Here is a 20,606-nt window from a genome sequence, read left to right as displayed (position 1 = left end):
GCAAGTCTCTGAGCTAGGATGTGAAAATTGCTGCCCTTTCTGAGCTGCGGGGCCGGCAGCTCAGTGCCACTGCTTCTCCACTTCTGAGCTGAGTGTGCCTCTGTGTAGCAGTGTTTTTTTCAGCTAGAGAAGGAGAATATTTCCTTTTAGAATCATAGAATTGCCTAGGTTGGAAGCGACCTTTCAGATCATCTAGTCCAACCATCAACCTAACTCTGACAAAACCCAATACATATACCAATATATGACCTTTACAGGTTAAAAAAAAAAAGGGGGGGGGATAAATCCCATCCCCTCTCTTTTCAGTTCCTCACTACAGCTTTGTATACGGATAGGACCGAACAAGTGCTTGTGTTTAATGATGGTTTCTTCCCTCACCCCACTCCTCAGATGTTTACAAAGATCACAAACATTTGTGTCTGTAGTGCCATCTAGGAATGTTGCCCTACTTTACTTTCTTAAAAAAAACCAAGAGGGAATGAAGAGACCAAATAAACATGGTAGAAACAAACCATGAGTGTTTAACCTCTTCAAAAGAAACCATTTCAGATGCTTGTGTCAGCCATGGGGATCTGACAATGTCACAGCAGTTGCTCCAAGCAGAAATGAAATGCCTGTTTGCTGACTGTGGTGGGGGCTCTTTCTGCTCTCATTTATGTCCAGATCAGTCAGAAAATGCATTTCTTTGCATTTAAAAATGTGGTTTGTTGTATGCACAGCTTTCTTCAGAATAGCGTGTTTACTTCTCTGTTTCAGGTTACAATGGCAGACCTAATCTTACAACGAAAAATGGAAATGGAAATGGAAAAATAATACCTGGTAATAATGGAAAACCAAGTGGACAGAGAGTAATCAATGGCCCTCAAGGAACAAAGTGGGTAGGGTGACCTTCTCTCCAAATTCAAGATTCTTTGGCCTTTTATTGTACTTACATTTTCATTAAGAAAAGAGAGGAGAACAGTGCCCTCAGTCAATGAAGCTGTGAAGTGAGGTGATACTTAGTGATCTAGTTTCCACTGTTCCATTGAAATCTAATGACAAATTCTGCATTTCATTATTGGAAACATTTCAAATGTGTGATTTAAAGCGTGATGGCTTGAATTTTCAACTATAGCATCACTCCCATAGATTTAGTGAATCATGTTTTCCTCAAAGTCAGTGGGATTACAGCTCCCCAGTGACTCAGGGCTTGTCTGGTGTGCAGTGTGAGTGGGGACTGCCCGAAGTAGCTGCTGTGAAGGACGTGTTCAGCAGTGCTTCTCCCAGACTCACACTGCAGGGAGAAGCACGTGAGCAAGAGTATCAAAAAGCAAATTTACTAAATAAGCGTCACGATGCTTTAAATGTACAAACGTAGGCATCTTTAAGCATTTTGCTGTTCATATATTCTGTTTCATCCATTCTGTTTTCAGAAGAGCTCAAATGCCATTGATAGGGAAGGCCCACTAGGTGCCTCCAAGCCGAGATCTTGTCTTTTAGAGTCCTTTGCAGTGAGTTTATAACCAACCAATGCAGCGAAGGAACTGGTGTTTGCCATGCGTTTGCCCAAACACTGAGCAGGAGGAGACTGTGACCAGCCTCCCTGGCGTCGGTAGATCTGCTCACACGCTGCATGACACATAAAGACATTTATTTTATGGACACCTCAATCTTACTGTTTGCATTAGAGGAACATAAAAAATGTGCATCAGGTGTGTCATATTCAAGGGAGGCATTTTGAAAAGCATGCCCAAAGCCTTTTATATAGACTCCAGAAAGTGGGCTAGGAAAGTCCTTGGGAGACCGTGGAGCATCTCTCTCCACCCCATCAGAGGAGGGCATTGCTGCAAGCAGGATGAACATCTTGTAAAGAAAGAGAATCTGTGTCAACGTCTGGGGCCTGGAGGCCTTCAGAGACTGATCTCATGATCTATTGTCCCTCCTGCTACAGTCTTCTCCCCAGCACCAAATGTAAGTCTTGCCAACGTGGAACTGCTGCTCACCTCTTCTTCCCAGTTTCCTCCCAGCACTTAACGCCACGTTTGCATTATTGTGTTCCGTGGCTCAGTGTCTGTTACCTCTGGTTCAAACAGCATACAGTTCAACTATTTTGGGTTGAAATAGCAACAAGAACTGGATTTTGACTGCAGTTACCTCTTGAATGCAATCCAAGCTCTCAGACAGATTTGTTCTATGAGACAGAGGCTTTTCTTCGGTCTTGTACCCCAATTAAAATCTTAGCTACTTTGTTTTTTTGTTTTCACTGCCGTTTCAATCTAAATTAGCTAGTTTAATTTTTCCTTTTTTTTTTTTTTTTATTAGTAGGCATACTTTTTAATCCCGTCTTCAAAAGGACTTGGGGTCATATTCAAATCAGTATTACAGGAATTCACTACAGGGGCTGCACAGCCCAAGAAAATCAAGGGAGTTGCTCCTTTGCATGTGAGAGCTACAGTAGGCGATATGAATACAGTTGCTGTGCAACTCTGAAGCCCAGCTCCTGGGGGTTTGCTTTCTTCAGCAGTGATTTTTCAGTGATTATTGTACAATTAGTGACTAACTTTTAAAAGTCTGTGGGTGTTGTGGCTATTCCCGAACACCACACTTAGCATCTGAATTTCCCCAGGATTTCTGCTTCTGTGAAATTTCATTTCACCTCCTCTTGTGTTAGCTAAATTTGAGTCCATCTATTGCTTTTAGATTGTAGATCTTGACCGAGGGCTAGTGTTAAATGTTGAAGGAAAATACCTCCAAGATTCCCAAGGCAACCCTCTCCGAGTGAAATTAGGAGGGGATGGACGTACAATTGTTGGTAAGTGACAGCTTCCTTCTTACAGAAAAAAAAATACTGGTTTTGTGCACTTGGTACAAGATTTTGAGCTGTTGAATGCTTCAGGCATCCCCAGGTCCCATGCAAGCCATTTGGAGTTCCTTGTACCTCAGGTCTCCATCCTGCACATTGCAGGACCTCGGGATACTTTGGGGCATCCTGTGGGGCTCCTGAGTACGAGGCAGCAAGAATCACCTGAGTCCATCTCACTTGTATCAGCATTTAGAAAGGAATCCAGAGCTGAGACAGAATAGGGATGTTTATATCTCTGTATACATAGCAATAATTATTCCCCACTGCTAGCACTACACCAGGCCATATGTATGAGATTTATTTTATTTTTTCTTCTGAAACTGACCACAAATAGTAAAAAACCCTGTGTGTGGTCTGTGAAAACACTGCTGTTTGCATGTCAGTCTACCTGTATAGATCTCCTGAATGCAAATTCAGTGCCTGCTGTTGAACTGGTCACCATCCAGAATTTGGCACAAATATTTATCTGCATCTCACCAGCTCATTCCACTTTTTCCTTGCACATGTTTGACATCAGGGAGCAGAATAGGGATTCAACATACCTTTCATCAACAGTTACCAGACTGACTTAGATTAAATGCAGGCACAGCCCGCGTGTTTTGATTCTGCAGTGAAACAAACCTCCCTGCAGTCTTCCAAAGAAGTGTTTATCAAACAGCTGATAAAGTGAACACCGCTGTAGTTTTTCTGAGGTTCTTCTGAACCATTTTGCAGCTTTCTTAGCTGTGGCTCTTTCCTAGATAACAGCCACCACCTCTGTCAGCTTAGTTACAGAAAGCTGCAATCATGCTCTCAGTGCTCTTGTGGTATCTACTGTTGATGAATGCCCTGCTATAAGCCTGAAATTGATTAATAGTGAGATTTTGTGGTTTTATTCTTCTCTCCTAGATGAAAAGGGTGCTCCAATGGTGAGTCCTGATGGATTACCTTTGTTTGGACATGGCAGATTCAGTAAACCTGTAGCAAGTGCACAAGATAAACCAATTATAAGCCTAGGAGGGAAACCTCTGATTGGTCTTGAAATGATTAAGAAAACAACCACTCCCTCAACCACTACAACAACAACACCCCCAACAACTACCACAACAACTACTGCAACCACTACAACAACTGTTGCAACAACTACCACCACCACTCCTGAACCAACCACCACTGAACCACCCACTGAGAAACCACCCCCGACCTGTCCTCCAGGCACCTACGCACAGTATGATGATGAGGGCAACTTGCTGTTGGGGTTTGATGGGCTGCCAGAGTGCAACGCAGAAGGTAACTTCCTTTTGTGCTGTTCGAACTACTTTGGTTGTGCTGTTTGTACAGCGCAAATGTACAGTGAGAAAGAATCTGCATCTGAAGATTTTTGTCAATGCGATAAGGTAGGAGCGGAGATTAGAGCACCTGGAGAAGGGTTTGGTTGTTAAGTGGTTTTTCATTGGAAAATGTCAGCTTTCCTCACAGCTGAAGTTTTTCATGGAAATATGTTGATGTTGGCAAAATTCTCACCTTGTCTTGGATCCAGTCTTGTCACATATGTTCATGCATGTGAGCACAAGTATAGCCATTAGTTCTGCTGTCAAAGCACTCACCTATAATGAAGTCCTCACTCCAGTTCAGGCCAGGGAAGGACCTGAAGGCCCTATACATTTTATCTATCTATCTTGTGTTTATTTCTCACAATAGATTATGAAAAGCCACTCTTTTGAGCCGTAGTGGGACCGGCTTTTTCAAGATGAGATTCTTGTTCTCTTGACAGCCCTCAGAGGTAGAGACTGTCTAGCAGGAATGCAGCACAGCACACATGAAGCTGTGGAAAGACAACTCCAACTCTGCACAGATAAGGCAGAGAGTTGTACACTAATTTCTTTCTTGTCTGAAAATATAAAACAGGGACGGTACGTGTTATTATTTCCCTGTTGCAGTTACACAAGCTTAGTGTGCGGTGCCAAACTGAAATCCAAAGTAAACAAATACAAATGCACTAGTATTTGGGTGTTGATCCAGTTCCTACCGTGTTTTACCCTGTGATCACCTGAATGTTGTATTGCAAACCAGTCAGCTGCTTGTTTTACAAAACCGGATCAGGGAACACCATGGCAGTCCTTATCCCCAACTCAGTCTACAAATGGGCAGTAGAAGCATGGCCATAACCTAAACAAAGGGATGGCAGTCAGACATCTGCCAACTGCAGTGATCAGTTTTAATGGGTAATTAAACCCCCTTTCCTTTACCCCATACACCTGTATCAGTGAAGCCAAACTAGATTTACCATGTAACCATGGCCTGAGAAGCCGAACTATCGCTTTGAAGAGTGCAGAAGATATGGGAAGATGTGGCTTCAGCAACTCACAGGGAGTCTAAGGATGGCATCTTTGGAGAGGATCTCAGAAGCAGAAGACTGAAAATTCCCTTACCCGCTGCCCTGGGTAAGTAATGAGTCACAGATGTTATTGCCTTGTACAGATGGAATTAGAATGATTTATGGTGCTAATATTTATCTAACAATTAGCCCCCTGTTTGAGTATGTATTTATGGAAGTGTGCATGCATATATACATATGCATAGATGTGTGTATACGCACACACACACAAACATATGTATATATAAATGACCATCATAATTAAATATTTCCTTGAAGATTTTTCATTTCCCTTTGGTGCTTTCATTGTTTTTAATTGTATTTACAAAAATATTACAAACATTGCTTTATATGGTCAGCCTGGTATTTTCAAAGTTGCCTAAAGGGGACCAGGATTTTTGGTAGGGTTAGAGTCCCTCCCACTCCAACCAGCTCCTTTTGCTTACCTTAGATATTGCTTGTATCCTCCAGTCTTTCCTCTCTTTGTCCTCATACCTGAGGGACATCTGAGAATACATATTATAAGAACAATAGGAGTTTATGAAATATGGCTGGGCTTAGTCTGAGCAAAGGCCCCAAAAGCTGAACAACAAAAAACTTTGCAGTATTATTTTTAGCAGAGTTGTGGGCTGGGGAATTTTCATGTGATTTTATGGACACGTAAAAACATTCTGTTTGATTTTTTTTTTTTGCCTTCTACCAGGTGAGCTTGCTGCATCCTTGAGCTTTTCCTAGAGGCATGAATGAAAACTAGTCATTTTACACAGGCTGTGTGTCCAATGAGAATGGCCTTTAAGTCACTCCTAAACTGTCTGGCATTTCGACAATATGTTTGCAAATGCATCAAAGTGGAAGATGGAAAGGACACGATGGTGCTGGATTTCCACTTCTTACCTGCTATATATCTTGAGCAATATTAATCCCAACCTGGCAATTTTGAAAGTTTCTCTGAAGAATAATCATTAGAATTTTCTTGATCGTCTTCTTTTTCCTTTTTATTTTTTTTTTTTTCATCGTGGCGATCTGCCTCAACATTTGACAAATGCAGCAAAACAACCTGCCTGTTCCACAGAGGAACTTGCTTGAAAAGAAAGCATCTTTATGGTATTTATTTAATGATGGCTGTTTTTGTTTAACAAGTGCAGTGTCTATTTCAAGAGGGATAAACAACTACTACTTGAATTATTAAAACATTTAATGCCGTTTTCCCTTGACCATTTCCAAATCATATTTTTAAGTTGTCTTTCCCTTTAATCTCAGTCTGGAAAATACTCCAGAACATTTAATGAAATACTTATTCTGCCAAAGCTTGCTGTTTTGTTGCTAAGTGCTTTACTCCCAAACAGCCGGGGGCTGCAAGTGCCAAAACCCACCGCCAAACGTTCTATTTAAGCTTTGGCAAATTCGCTTACTCTCTGGCAGGATTTCTGCTTGACCCAGCAGAATTTGTTGTCAACATTTCACTAGATTCAGCAGTCTTTAACTTTCAAGAAGGACTTTGACAACACAAGTGTGATTTGTCAGTGAAATCAGCTAAACTTTTTTTCACGAACGCAAAAGGAAAAATAAATATCACTTGTTACACGTGATAAAATCAAGCAATGGTTGCACAGTCCACTGTCCTTAGAGGTGCCAAAAGACTACGGCAAGTGGTCATAGCAAGACTTAGCCTCATCTGGTACTGTCAGGATTTACTGAAGAGCTGCAGTGAACGGTGATGGAGCAAGCTGGAGAACTTCAGCTGGTGTATGTGGAGAAAATTATAAAGCGAGAGGTCCTTTGGAATATATCTCCATCATCTTCATGCCACAGCTATTGCTAAAGAAGCACAGGAAGGGAAGCAGAAGAGACTGAACAAGCACAAAAATAGAAAATAAAATTTGTGTATGCTGGATTGTACATAGGCGAAAGGCTGACCAGCTAGTAGGTGTGAAGTTTAAATCTGCCTGTGAAGGACTTCAAATTTCTGCATATCTGAGCCTCTTGTGTACTTGGATGTAGTCAAAAATAAGTGCATACATTGTAAACATTGCTTGATACTGGCTAACTGTAGTGAGAAGATCCGTAGAATTAATGCAACAAAGGATTTACCTTGTCAGTGACTACCCTCAGAGAAGTCAAGTGGCTTCCAAGTGGATGGTCTCCTGAAGAGTGGCTGCAGAAGTCTACCACGAGAAAACGTCAGATTTTGCTCTATGAATGCCTGACAAGAATTAAACCATTTCCCGTGTTTGCAAAACTTATTTTTGCATTAAAATCACTACTATGTATTTGAAAGGTACTTATTGTAGTACAAATTAGCCTTGTACGATTATTGTTGGTTCTAAATAAAAAAATGCCTGCAAAATGGAAATGTATCATTCAGATTATATTTGTAAACTATTTGACATTGGCAGTTGAAATTTTGCATTGTTTGTATTACTGGCTTAGTAAAATTAACCTTGGTGCTTCCATATCAAGTGTTACAGGAACATTATCAGTTTCTGTGTAGTATCCTGAGGTCAAAGCTGTCTTTCTCTTGTCTTTGTTCACACACTGGCCTCTCCCCGGCCCCAGCATTTCATTGAAGACTTCTGATCGTAGCTGCAGTGGGTTCCGGCACAATGCTGTTGCTTTGTTTGCATTGCTTTTCATGGCTAATCTGAGCTTTGTGTGCTCTTTGGCTTCCCTGCACAACACGTGGGGAAATGCGTTTCCCAGGGTGTTCAGGGAAGCCTCCAGGATTCACAAGACGGATACGTGACCTGCAGAGATATTGAGGTAATATATAGGCATCTGGGAAGTCTGTGGATGCATTTGCATTGGTTTTTGGGGTGGATCGGGAGAGTGTTTTTGGTGTGCACCTCACAATCATCTCTTCTTGCCATGTTTTCGTTTGCATCGTGGAGCAATCTCGGTGCGCACAGACTGAATTCCTGTTGGATGAAACTAAAGCGGCAGCAGTGCTTTGGGACGACACGTATGTGCCCTGACCTCTAATGGGCATTTGGTCCACAGGATCAGACTAGAGCTAGTGCAATGTAAAACCCTGTGAAATCCAGCACCAATTACTTTATTCTACAAATCCATTCCTTTTGGGCTGCGTTACTTGCTAGCGTAGACACAGTCTGTAAATATCATGGCTCTGTGGGTTGTTTGATTTTTTTTTTTTTTTATTCCCTGGCAAATATATTTGAATAGAAGTTTTCAGTTTACTTGGATTGTTTGATTAGGTTTTTTTTGCGTATTAATTTCTCACATTTGCTGCTCCTGAGACTATAAAACATTGTCAAATCCTGACCTGAGGGTTACATGGCTGCTGGCAGCCTACCTTTGCTCCACAGCTCCCAGGGCCAGGGCAGAGCTCCTGGAAGGTGCATTACTCTCGATTTTGAGTAGCAGTCTGAACCTATTTTCCCTCAACAAAACTCTTGGCTACTGCAATTAGCTATTCAGCTGTTATTCTGAATAGGCAGAATGGACTCTCGCTGTGTTATCTGGAAACTAGGCAGTTGTCTTATTTCTTTACAAATCAGCTGGCTAAAGATTTTTATTTTAAATTTTATTTCAGAAGTATTTTACTAGGAGGGTCGGGGTAGGACCGTTGAATTCTTATAGCGTTTTTTTTTCTTTCTTCCTCAATAGATACATTCTCAGGACTGGATTCAGATGTGACAGCAACTCCAGAGGCATATGTGATATATGATGATGGTACTGTTTAAATATAAAAGTCTATTGCAAGTGGCATGTTTTGGGTTGGGTTTTCTCCACTCTTCTTTCTTTGGGATTGGGTTCAAGGGGGCAGGTGAATGGGTGATTAAGCAAGCAGTGGTGAGCTGGAAAAGGTTTCCAGAGTCCCGCGTCACATGTGAAGTTCAAGGTTGTAAAAGCAACTGTTTCTGGGCACGAAGGTCCCTTACTATCAGTCCTGCAATCTAACAGGAACCTACTGTGGAAATTAATTACATTCAGACCTAGGTCATAGTCACCGCTTCAGTCTTAGACTTGCTTTCTCTGGTACAACTTCTAACTCCAGCCCACTCAAAGCCAATGAACTCTTCTAAGAAAAGAAGACCAAAATATTGTCTGAGCCCTGGAAACTTGAAATACTTTAGTAAGTTTTTAGCACTCTAGAGCACTGTGAATATATTTTGGGGTTTTTTTGATGTGTAGTTTGCATTCAGACGATAAAACATGCTCATACTGAATAAGATCACCTACATACAAAATAATTAATCTGCTGAATTCATGTGGAATTCAAATTACAGAAGTTAGAAATCAGATAAAAGGAGAAGAGGGAAATATATTTGCAGTTTTATTCGTGCCATCCTGATACTATAATTCAGGACACACAAAACTTAGCTGAAGAGGAAGCCTCAAGTCCCAGCATTTAATTTTAAGTCTGCACAGGGAACGCAATTCTTAATTACTGGAACTAGCACTCATTTTCTGCCATCACTGACTTCTGATGTTCTGCTGCTTTTAATCCTCAGGTTCCTTCTCCTACCCCTGCATATTAAAGCAGATAAGTACAGAACCCTGTGAAATTCAACGTGTTCTATTATTAACTTATTAGTAGAATTTATGGCTCTAGAATAATAAAAGTTTTTTTCTTTGTGGATGCAGTGCTGGAATCTTAAGTCAAACCAAGAGCAGCAACAAAAAAAGCCATTTAGAAAGAGAGTGCAGCAACTGAGAGGGAGATATAGACTTTTTTGCTTTTTATTCTGATTGTGTCATACTGAGGCCAACTGAGAATGTGGGGAGGAGAGGATGAACTAAAAACTGCACAAGTCCTGTTCCCTACATTCCTTACATCCCCGTGGAAGTGGAATGTCCTCAGTGCACAGATCTTTTTCTAGGCCTCCACTTAGGGGCAGGTCACCTGCAGAAAACAGATGCTTTAGCAGTTCAAGCAGAAAACACTCAAAGCCATGAGCAGAGTCCTACAGCCTGTAAAAGGACACAGCAAGAACGTGAAATGCTTCTTTCCTTTCATTTTGTGTGTCAATCTGGTAGCACAGTAGCTTTTCAAAGAGCACTGGATTTAATGGGACTGAATATCAAGGAGGACTGAATCAGGAGATTCATGTGTGTCAGTTGCCTTCCCTCATGGCCCTAATGGGACCACAAATGGCAAGTACAAGACTCCACGTCTCTAAGTTTCAGGAAGCCTTAAGAGCAGTATGAACCAGCTCTGGCATTTTAGAATAATAACAGAGAGTTTTCTTAAAAAGCCATTTTTTCACTGCCTTATCTCCTTCCTTTGGCATCTGAGGGCTGTTGACAGGGATTCAATTACTGTGCTGTCTTTCTTTGGGGATTTTAAGGGGAGGTGGCAGACAGAGTGTGTTCAGGATATTGCTGTATGAATACATTTGTTTATTGTCACCCTTTTTACCTGTGTGAACAAGGTCTAAATCAGCAACAACACTAGTATTCTGAGGCAAAGACTTTGTGCTTGCTGTCCATCAGTTTGGTAGAAACCCTTGCAAGGCTGAAGTGTCACCAACCCTGACTTAGGGGCCCATAAGGAGGGTGTGTGACACTCCTTTGGGATTGTGGCTGGTGACAGAAATGTTTCCCTTCTCATAGTTAAGCCAAAATAGCATGAAGCAAGCTAACATTTTCATCTTATGTTTCCTCTGAAGACTACGAGTTTTTTGAGAGTACTTTGCCACCAACCACCACCACTGTCAGCACCACCACTGCTTCTACAACAACAGAATTGGAAGTTGTCTATCCGGAGACTAGTGTTGTTGGCACCGGCCCTATGTCAGAATATGATATTGCTGGGAAGAAACGCTTCACTGGTAAGGATGTCCTTTGGTTTATGTAGCTTACTACTTGTGCTGCAAAGAATTCTTGTTCTAGCAAAGTCAGCCCTTAAGCTGAGACCATTGCACAAATAGGTCCAACAGGCTGGTGTGGGGTCCTTGTAAGGACTGCCACCTGGGACACCCAAACAGCAATACTTTGTTCATAGCTTTGATAGTTGCATGTCTACGTGTGGACCCACATGGATTTTGTTGAACCAGTGCAAACCTCTACTCTTTCAGTGTAAGCGCTCTGCTTTGTGTTCTGCACTGTATTTGGTTTATCTGAAGTCAGTAAGAGAGCAAGAGTGTCTACTCTGGTGCTCAGTTCAACTCAACTGCATCATTTTAAGTTCACGCTAGTAGTTCAATCAGTGCAACTTTCCATGTAGGTGTGAGTCTTCCTCTGGGGGACCTAATTCTTTTCCACTGACCCGTGCAACCCCAGTGATTTCACCCACCTTGCACAAGCATGTTTGTCAAAGGTGTGCTTCAACGTCAAGGAATGAATGGTATTTTGGATATGAACTTTCCAAAAAGTAAAACCATCAGAGATAAATTTGACATTGCTATTTGTATCTTTGCTCTGTAGAAGGAACTTGGTGAAGGAACCCCCAATACATTGACATGAGGCTGGCTCCTGTGTACGTGAGCCATTCAAGTGTGTGGGTAGGTGTTGCAGCTCTGACTTCAGAGCTGCGCTGCTGCTTCGTGAGAGAAGCAACTGGGGGCCAGACCAGAGGGATTTGGAGGTATTAAGGCACTGCATTCTGGCCTCCACCCCAGACTGGTGACCCCTGCCTCCCCCTAGCCCTTTACAAACCTCTGGCATTTGAGCTGAGGTCAGGTCAGCTGCTGGCTCACCTGGCATTTCAGATGGGAGTTCAGGGAATAGAGAGTCAGCTTTGACTCATGTCTTGCCTTCCCTTCCAATATCTACAAGCTTCACGTGGCTTAGAGTGGAGCTCTGCTGCTGGAGTGAAAGATTTGTTTTTATATAAGCCAAGACTTTTTCCAGTGCATCTTCAGTTTCCCTGTCCAAACAATTTCATGATGTTTCTATTCGGGTCTCTCACTGACAGTACTTCTTGATTCATTTAGCTGGAGAGGCTAAAATTAACTTCATTGCAAAATCTGGAAAAAATCCCTTTAGGGCATGACATCCAATAAGATAAACCAAGAAAAGTTGGTTTATGAACATCTCAAGGCACTAGGGAAATAATATTACCATTTCAATGAATTGTATTATTGCATAATAAACATTGCTGAATAAACATTTCCAAAGCAAGTTCTATAGTCCTTACTTCGAATGTTACAGTGACTTTTAAGGTAATAAAAAGATGGTTTAATCTTTTCCCAAACTGAAGTGTAATTCTGGTCAGTATAAAGCTTTTGAAAATAAACGTTACAGGTTGGGAGCACATGTTTGGAAGGTAGGGACTCATGACTCCTGGTGCCTTAGTACCCAGGGAACCGCAGCAATAATCCCTTCATTTAACCTGGTCAGACTTCACCTTGGAATTACTTTTCTTGTTCTCTCTGTTGTTTCGCCCCAGCTTCAGGATGTTTGTGTAAGAACCAACCACTAAGACCTGGTAAAATCTTAAGATGATCTAAGGCCCTGGCAGGGATCTGTTGCCACACGTGGAAAGGCAGAGAGTTTGGGTGACATTTCCACCCCACCTCTAGAGCAGCTGGAGGCAGCGTGCAGAGGGTCCTGCAGTCACAGACGATCCTTCTGCCTTTGCATAATTGGGTACAGTTGTGAGTGTGGGCTAGACCGGAATATTGGCATCCCGTTCCCCCTGCACTCAAATTGAGTGTGAGCCATGCTTTCTTGGCAGCAGGGAACCGTCTCTGGGCTGGAAGTGGAGGAATTTTAAAATGCATCGCAAAACTTGACTCTCTTTTCAGGGAATTGCCAGTCTGTGTGCTACTCTGTGGTACCTACAAACTGCTGACTAAACACCACCCTTCCCTGTCTCTTCCAGCTCCTTATGTGACCTATCTCAATAAAGATCCAGCAGCCCCCTGCTCCTTGACAGAGGCTCTGGAGCACTTCCAAGTGGAGAGCCTCGACGAAATCATCCCGAATGACCTCAGAGAGAAAGATCTGCGTCCCCTGAAAGCCCCTCACAACATCACTGTCGTGGCAGTCGAAGGCTGTCACTCCTTTGTCATCGTGGACTGGGCCAAACCTGCTCGAGGAGACATGGTAACAGGTACTCTCCCGAGGGGTAGTGGGGAAGGGGAAGGTTTTCTTAAAGGACCCTTTTTGCCTTAAGCTGAGCCAGTGGCTCATGAAGTTCTCACTCTGCAATTTTCTGAGAGGTAAGCTACTTTCTGAAGAGTGAGAAAGGTCCGTCTGTCATCCTTTGGTGCCAGACCAACCAGCTCATGCTGGTCCAGGTATTTCAAAGTTTTTGCCACTGCGTTTGTGGCAGCTGTTTTGAAGGCACCGCTTCTCACCTGGATGGTAGCTGTGATAGTGCTTTGCTCGACTGAGCACTTCTGCCTCCAGGTAGTGCCCTCAGCACCACCGCAGGCACCTCCCAAGCCTGCCTTTGGAGCATCTTTCACACTCAGCTTCGGTCCACTTTGAGATGAGGTGAGTGTGGCTGGAGCCACTCTGGGTGTGAGCCTGCAACTGACTTCACGAATGAATCTCAAAAGTTGCTGGAAAGACACAAGAGTAAATAAATAACCAAAATATTTTTGAAATTAATCAACCTCTGTTTGTCAGAGCTGAAGTCAGCATTGGAAGAGGCCACTGTTTTGGTGCTAACATCCAGTTTTTGAGGAGCCTCACCCAACTCTGTGGCTGACAGCGATGACAAGAGGGTTGGGAGCTGGCGGTGCTGAAGCAGGGATGATGGTTGGGAAGGGAGAAGGTGGCACTTGAACAGGCTGTGTGGTGTCTATCCCACAGCATTTCATTCTTCAAGGCTGTTAATCCAGTACCTTCCCAAACACAGTTTGCATAATGTATTTTTAAAAAAAAAAAAAAACAACACAGAATTTCTAACTACATTAGTTTCTGCACAGTCAGTGTATCACTTAAAACAGTGAACGTGTTACCTCTGTCATCTTTTTGCCTTCACTGTTTTAAATCAGTATTTGCACCTGGGTACCGTCCTCTGATGTAATGCTCCATCATTATTAGCTAATGACAGGAAATTCTTGTAGCCTGGGATTTTCCAGGGGTGTTAGGCATCAAATCACTTTCATATTCTAAGATGCTTCCACCCCTTTTAACTCATAAAATCTACCATGACACCTAGGGATATTATTTATTTAAAATTTTAGAATCCTCACAACTATTTGTCTTCCCATTTACAGGCTATCTAGTTTACAGTGCATCCTACGATGACTTTTTAAAGAACAAGTGGTCAACCAGGACTGCAGGGACAACTCATTTGCCAATTGAGAACCTGAAGCCCAACACACGGTAAGGATTTGAGCCACTCCTTTTCAGTTCTGTTAGGGAAGTAAAACAAATTTTGAGAATTGTCAGTCATTTTTCTTGGCCTTAGTATAAATGATCTAGATTTTACTCATTCTGTTTGACAGCAAATGGTTTTATAAACTGCACAGCTACTTACATGGTTATCTTTACCATATTAATGCTGGAGCAGATGACTGTGTGTACATGCATATATGTTTGTGTATATAAAACCACGTATCAGTAACACAGAAAACGTTATTTTAAAAATGCATTTTCTAGTCTTATGCATAACTGAATCAAGTTTTGGGGGGAAGACTATACTAATGTATACCCTTGGTGTGATGTGATGTGGCCATTCCCACATACTGGCATGGCCAAGATTTGATACCTAAGGGCTGGTGAGGAGAGGTGCCGCTCTCTTGTCTGTTCTCGCTGTCTGTTCACGAGTTGTGCTGGAATGAAAGGCTTCATGGTATATAATGAGACTGTGGCAGTTGCTCAGAAGTCAGTTTGGCAGGAGCTTTAGGTCTTTATCTTGCTAAAAATCTCACTGAAATGGCAGAACATGCATGCTTTGGGTGATACTGGAATAATTCGTGGCAATTGGGTGGGAAGTAAATGGCCACAAAGGGACTACATTAAAATTACTTCTTTTGGCAGACGCTCAGTGGCTCTCATACTTTTCGCTCAAATTCTGAGTGTGAAACACTTTTGGTGCTGCTGTGGGCTAGGTGATTGCTCTTCATGTGCTGATGCCTACAGTCTCTTAGACACTGGTGGCAGGTGTTGCTCCTGTAAGTGTTAACGTGGGAGATGCACTGGGATTGTGGGCTAGGACTAGCATGCCTCACTTCGTGACGAGCTGCAGATCAGAGCATCCACTCCTAGGACAGGCACATAGGGTTTGTGCCAGGGCAACACAGAGGAGCAAAATGGCATCACCTAAAGTATCTTTCCTTTCCAAGATGACGTATAGACGAAGGGAGGGTTCTGCGGGTTAAAAGCAGTTATCTGAGCGTCTCAACCTAGAAAACAGAGAAGAATTGTTTGGGCATGGCCTTCATCAAAAATCTTAATAGATTAAATAATAAATAAGATAAAATAAATAAATTATGAAAAGTCAATGCATTGTAGCATTTGGGTCTCAAATATGACCAGGCGTATTTTTTCTGACCATTTTACAGTGCTTCTCTGCACAGCCCTAACTTTAGCGTAGGCTCACACACACCTTGCCCCTGCAGCTGCTACTGATGGCCCTGAAACATCCAAGCACCAAGAAATCAGACTATGTGTTAAGTAGGGAGTGCTTCTCCACAACAGGGGACCTCAAATCAGGACATCCCCTGTCTCCTCCCTGGAGACTTCTCTCCAACCAAAGAGTTCTGGGGACATGGCATCTCTTTGGGAGAGCCAGCACCAGAGCAACTTCAGCAGCAGCTCCTGGGTCCACCAGGGACATGTCCACCAGAGGACACCTGCAGCGTCAAAGACCCAGGAAATTAGCAAGCAAAAGGTGTATGGAGAGGCAGGATAAGCATACACAGGACACCCAAAGAGTTAAAAAAAAACAGAAATAAGATGTTACAGGAAAAACTTTGTGCCATTTTACCCTTGGCTTTTCTGTCCACAGCACTGTCGGTCACATACTTCATGAGGCTTTTTCTCACATATCCAAGAGATAAAAAAAGGCAACCTATTCTGAAGATTAATAATCTAGACCTCAGTGCAAGTCCTTAAGAGTGGTGGATGGTGGATTAAAGCAATATTACTTGCACAGTAGAGAGCTGCAATTTGATGCTCCGCATCTGCTAGTGCCCTTGTTATAAAACATCATTGTTACAAAAGTATGGAGGGAGGTGTGGGGCAGAGTTTCGCTGTGGGTTTCACCCATTATAACAAGATGGAAGAGGCCTGAGATCTAAGCTCTATTGCTAGATAGTGAGAGAAGCGGGTGCAGACCCTCCTGCCTTTGTATGTCCACGTCCTTGTGCCTTGAGGACATCCTTTCCCTAAACCTCTCTCCTCCTGCCACTAGTCCCAGTTCCTGCCTCGACATGCCAGACTCCTGTACATCCCCTGCCCTTCTCCCCTTCACTGGTTTTCTGTAGCCTCTCCTCTGCTCCCACACTCTCAGCCTGTTCCCCACACAGGCCAGGGAGGCTTTGCCCCTATGCCCCAGATTCCCTTGGCTGGACTCCTCTGTGTCTTGCTTCTCCGCCATTTCCAACTTCCAGCCCCAGCTCCTCACCTCTTCACTGCCTTTCAGCCAAGTCTCCCTCTCCTGCTGCCCCAAGGACAGTGTTGAAGACCACTGACAGCTCTCTGCTTCTTGTGCCTAACATCTCAAGGGCTTCAGGTGACCAGAAAGAGGGGTTACAGTGAAAGCCCCCCAGGAGCCCTGCAGCCGCTGTCCTGGCTGCGCTTGGTGCAGGGGAATTGATGGGAATTGAGCTGCCAACCTGTGATATATCTTCCAAGATGCACGTTAACTCCAGGCTTCAGAAGGTCACAATTTAGCTGTATTTGAATGGAGTTTTATAGGAATAGCCAGGTTATAGGTTCACGCATCTCCATGAACCTACTGACTCCCCTATCACATGTTAAGGTTCTGGTTCAAAGTAAGGGAGGTTCAAGCAAGAACTGTTTGTTTTAAGCATATTATTTCCCCAGCATCTTACTGAAGAGTGGTATAATCCATTGGCCTCTGTTATACACTCCGTGAAGGAAATAAAGGCTTCATGTGGGGTCTGTGGTGGAGAAGGAGGAGAAATTTCCCTTCTTTACGACAGGGGAATTGTGTGTATTGGCCAATCTCGTTTATATTCTCCAAATCCACAGACTGAATTAATTGCATATTTTCTGTCTTAAAAATAACTCCCTAACCACTGGTAAAAGACCCCATGCCTAACTAAGAAAATATGGCATGAAATCTGAAGTTAGTCTAAAAATTTTGTGTTTGCACTGTTAGTGCGTTTTGTGAGAAATCTCTGATTAAGTCAGATTTACTGTATGCAGATGCTATTGACTGCTGGGTGTCCCATGAGGGGCTATGGGTGGTGCAATCTCACGGCGGGCACAGCGTATCAGTAACAGGTTGGCATCTTGGCAGAAGTCAGCCCCGGAGAAGATTTGAAGCTGTCAACATATCCTGGAAAACATCTGCCTGGTGTTTAGGTTTTACAAACAAACCGGAAATCTGTGTTTAACCCATGTCATAAGTTTTCTTCCAAGGCCTGGTCTGACCTCCAGTTGAGAAGTGGAAGTTTTTCCATTAGCAAAACTCTGGCCAGCTTCAGTGGGCACAGGGAGCTGCTTCCTCGTGACATGTGAATATAAACACTACAATTACTTTAAGCCTTATTAAATCTTAAAAACAGCAGTCTTGACAATGTCCCTTCCCTAAGCTTAATTCTCAGCTGTCACAGAAGGCTGATGCAAAGGGCTGGATGGCATCTGCTCAACCACTAAATCCAGTTTCCTGCAGTCACAAACATGATAATACGCGTCATAAACATTTCAGTCTCTTTCTTGAGCATGCTTACGCTTTTTCCTGCCTTTCTGTGGGAAAGCTGTGTTGGTGCCTGATGGGAGTGGCTAGATAGTCTCGTGATAGTCTATCTCATGATAGTCTCATGGTCCTTTACCACCATATCTCCATGTCTCATCAAATCTTCTTCCCTGTCCGCTGTTTTTGTTCCCTCCAGGGACATTTTGATCCCACAGTGCCTGCTACCAATTCCACTGTTGTACAAGGCACTTCATAGGAAGCTTTCAAACGTTTACTCAGGGCCCACAACTGCAAACAGATCTTGGATCTTCTGGGTCTGGGGGTGAGATGCAGTGAAAATTTCTGTTTCCTTTCTGTATCCCTACTAAAGAAAAACTGCAGTATGTCCAACAAATAGCATCAGCCACAGCTGGCTGCTGTGCATCACCGGACAGTACAAAAGAGGTAACAAGTCAATGAAACCCTCGTCCTGTGCAAGCGGTAGATCTGTGTGGCACATACCTACATCATACCAGCTGTGTAGGAAGCTCCTCTTCTCACTCTGCTCTAGTGTCTTATTATAATATTTCTTGTAAATATTCATGGAAAACGTAGTGCTAGGCTGTTTTTGATGGAGGGAGGCACTTTGCACTAGCCTGTGAACCTGCAGGCAGCTGATTTATGTGTTTTTCTTCTGGAGGAATGGTGCAGTTGCAGGGGGAGGGTGTCAGCCCCTGCTGCCCTCTCCACATGCTTGTGGGAGGAAACCTGCCTGTCCTTCCCAACCTCCTCCCAGCCTCTTTTCCCCCTCATCCACTGATCCTGCTGGGCGGTGGGTCTGCGGGGTGCTGTCACGTCGGCTTGTTCCCTCCCCTTCCCGGGCAGCACGTGGCTCTCCCTCCAGGCACCTGCGTGTACCCTCCACACATCCACCACCCTTGTGCTGACCCAGGAGGTCCAGCAGCAGCCACCCCACCGTCCCCATGGCTGGCATGCGGTCCCGGTGCTGTGGATCCCACCCTGCCACCTGCAGCACATGCGGACAGTGCTGCTGTGTGCACCATGGCTGGCTGGTGTCCCACCATCTCAGCCTGACGCTGGACAGGGCATGGGGCCGGGGGGTCCATGCAGGCACCCCTTCGGAGAGGCAGGAAAAAGGATTTTGCGGTGAATGATTTTTTTTTAAAAACAGCTGTTTCCCTTATTAGCGTGTTAAGCAATTATCTCACTTTCTGGCTGCAAGTGCCAGCTATTTAATGCGAACAGAAGGGAGACACCTTGAGTTAAGTCATAAAACGATTTTGCTCAAAGTGACAGGTATGGTGATACGATTAGTCATATAGTCTAAATGAATAAAAATATTACATATTCATTGCCCCATTACAGTTTATTATGTCCTTTTTTGACATGTCAGTAGAAGTGATATATAAAATCTCTAAGGAGGTTTCTCCTTAGGAGGAAAAGCTTTTTTCTTGTCTGTATTGAAAATGAGTAGCGAATGGTGTTGCGTCTCTTGCAGTTGTTAATCTTTTGTGCCTATTGGTAACAATTCATTGCAGTTCTGCCTAGGCAAAGTGTAATCAAAGCACAATCAACTTATATATTACAAGTTTTGTTCATGTATTTATGTGATGAAGAACAGTTGAGTTACACTGGTTTGAGATTTCCTGGTAAATTCATCAGCTGAACGATTCTGACTAATGAAAATGTCAGATGCCTGGACCTAGGAGGGCTTTGGCAATTTCTATTTTATTTGTCATGTCTGAGAAAGAAATATATCCTGACTGCATTATTTCATTGACGTTCTTAATGCAGTAATCATAGCATCGTCTATGTTTAAATCACAGGTCAGCAAGTCACGAGACCTGGCTCTCTTTCTGGCACTACTAAAGGCTTCTTGTATATATAAAGGCTTAGGAACTAATTTTCCAATTTAGTGTAGAAAAAAGTACTCAGAACTTCCTCGCTGCTCTTTCCAGAAAGTCAGGCAGGCATCCTGAGCAATCATGCGTCCCAGACGGGCTTTTATATACATAGCAGGACCCCGGAATGCACAGTTGCCCTGATTGCGTAGGTAATCGCAGGTAAGATGTAGGCTGGAAAACATTTTTCTCCTACTCTTCTGAAGTAGTCACACCAAGTGTTGGACTAAGCCAGCGCAGCTTGGTGCTGCGTTGTGGCCATTTCAGAAGTCACATGAGGAATTGCTGCCTTGTGTCCTGCCCCTGTGGTCAGCCTTGTGCCGATGGCCCCTGTCCCGACCCAAGTGGAGAAGGTGCGAGTGGGTGAAGGAGGTGTGGATGGATGCAGGTGTCCTGTGAGAGCATTGGCAGCTCAGGGGATTAAAGCAGTGCTCAGGCTGCCGTGCTTACTCGGGTGGCCAGAAGCGGAGGAGCACACGGGAGGCTTTTCACTCCCCTCTCCTCTTTCTCCAGCCATACTAAACACTCATAAGCTGGGGTTGAGAAATCAAGGCCAATAGTTAAAACCACTGGCAAATATTTCTGCCAGGAAGAGGATTGGGCTAGGAATGAGCAAAAGACACAGCCTTGCTAAATGTCACTATTTAAGGTGGTTTCTTTTTGCCACAGTGTGTGTCTTTTAAAAGAAAGCTGTGAGTCCTTTGTGAGCATCGTATAGTTGTTAATTACAGGCAGAACTGTCTGCAGAAAGCAGGAGTG

At 43.5% G+C, this 20,606-nt stretch overlaps 1 protein-coding gene across 1 annotated transcript in view; it reads left to right on the top strand.

Annotated features, from left to right (window-relative positions):
- Positions 1-20,606, top strand: part of FNDC1 (fibronectin type III domain containing 1) — a 72,098-nt gene that overhangs the window by 39,744 nt on the left and 11,748 nt on the right. Inside the window, exons 9-15 of the mRNA XM_054197139.1 lie at positions 757-878; positions 2,680-2,791; positions 3,731-4,111; positions 8,823-8,888; positions 10,829-10,990; positions 12,985-13,215; positions 14,333-14,441. Coding sequence (XP_054053114.1) covers positions 757-878; positions 2,680-2,791; positions 3,731-4,111; positions 8,823-8,888; positions 10,829-10,990; positions 12,985-13,215; positions 14,333-14,441 — 1,183 coding nt within the window. The remainder of the gene's footprint in view (positions 1-756; positions 879-2,679; positions 2,792-3,730; positions 4,112-8,822; positions 8,889-10,828; positions 10,991-12,984; positions 13,216-14,332; positions 14,442-20,606) is intronic.

Source organism: Rissa tridactyla, chromosome 3 (assembly GCF_028500815.1).
Source record: "Rissa tridactyla isolate bRisTri1 chromosome 3, bRisTri1.patW.cur.20221130, whole genome shotgun sequence".
Taxonomy (NCBI): Eukaryota; Metazoa; Chordata; class Aves; order Charadriiformes; family Laridae; genus Rissa; species Rissa tridactyla.
Note: the sequence above shows the minus strand (reverse complement) of the source record. Positions and strands in the feature narration are given on the sequence as shown.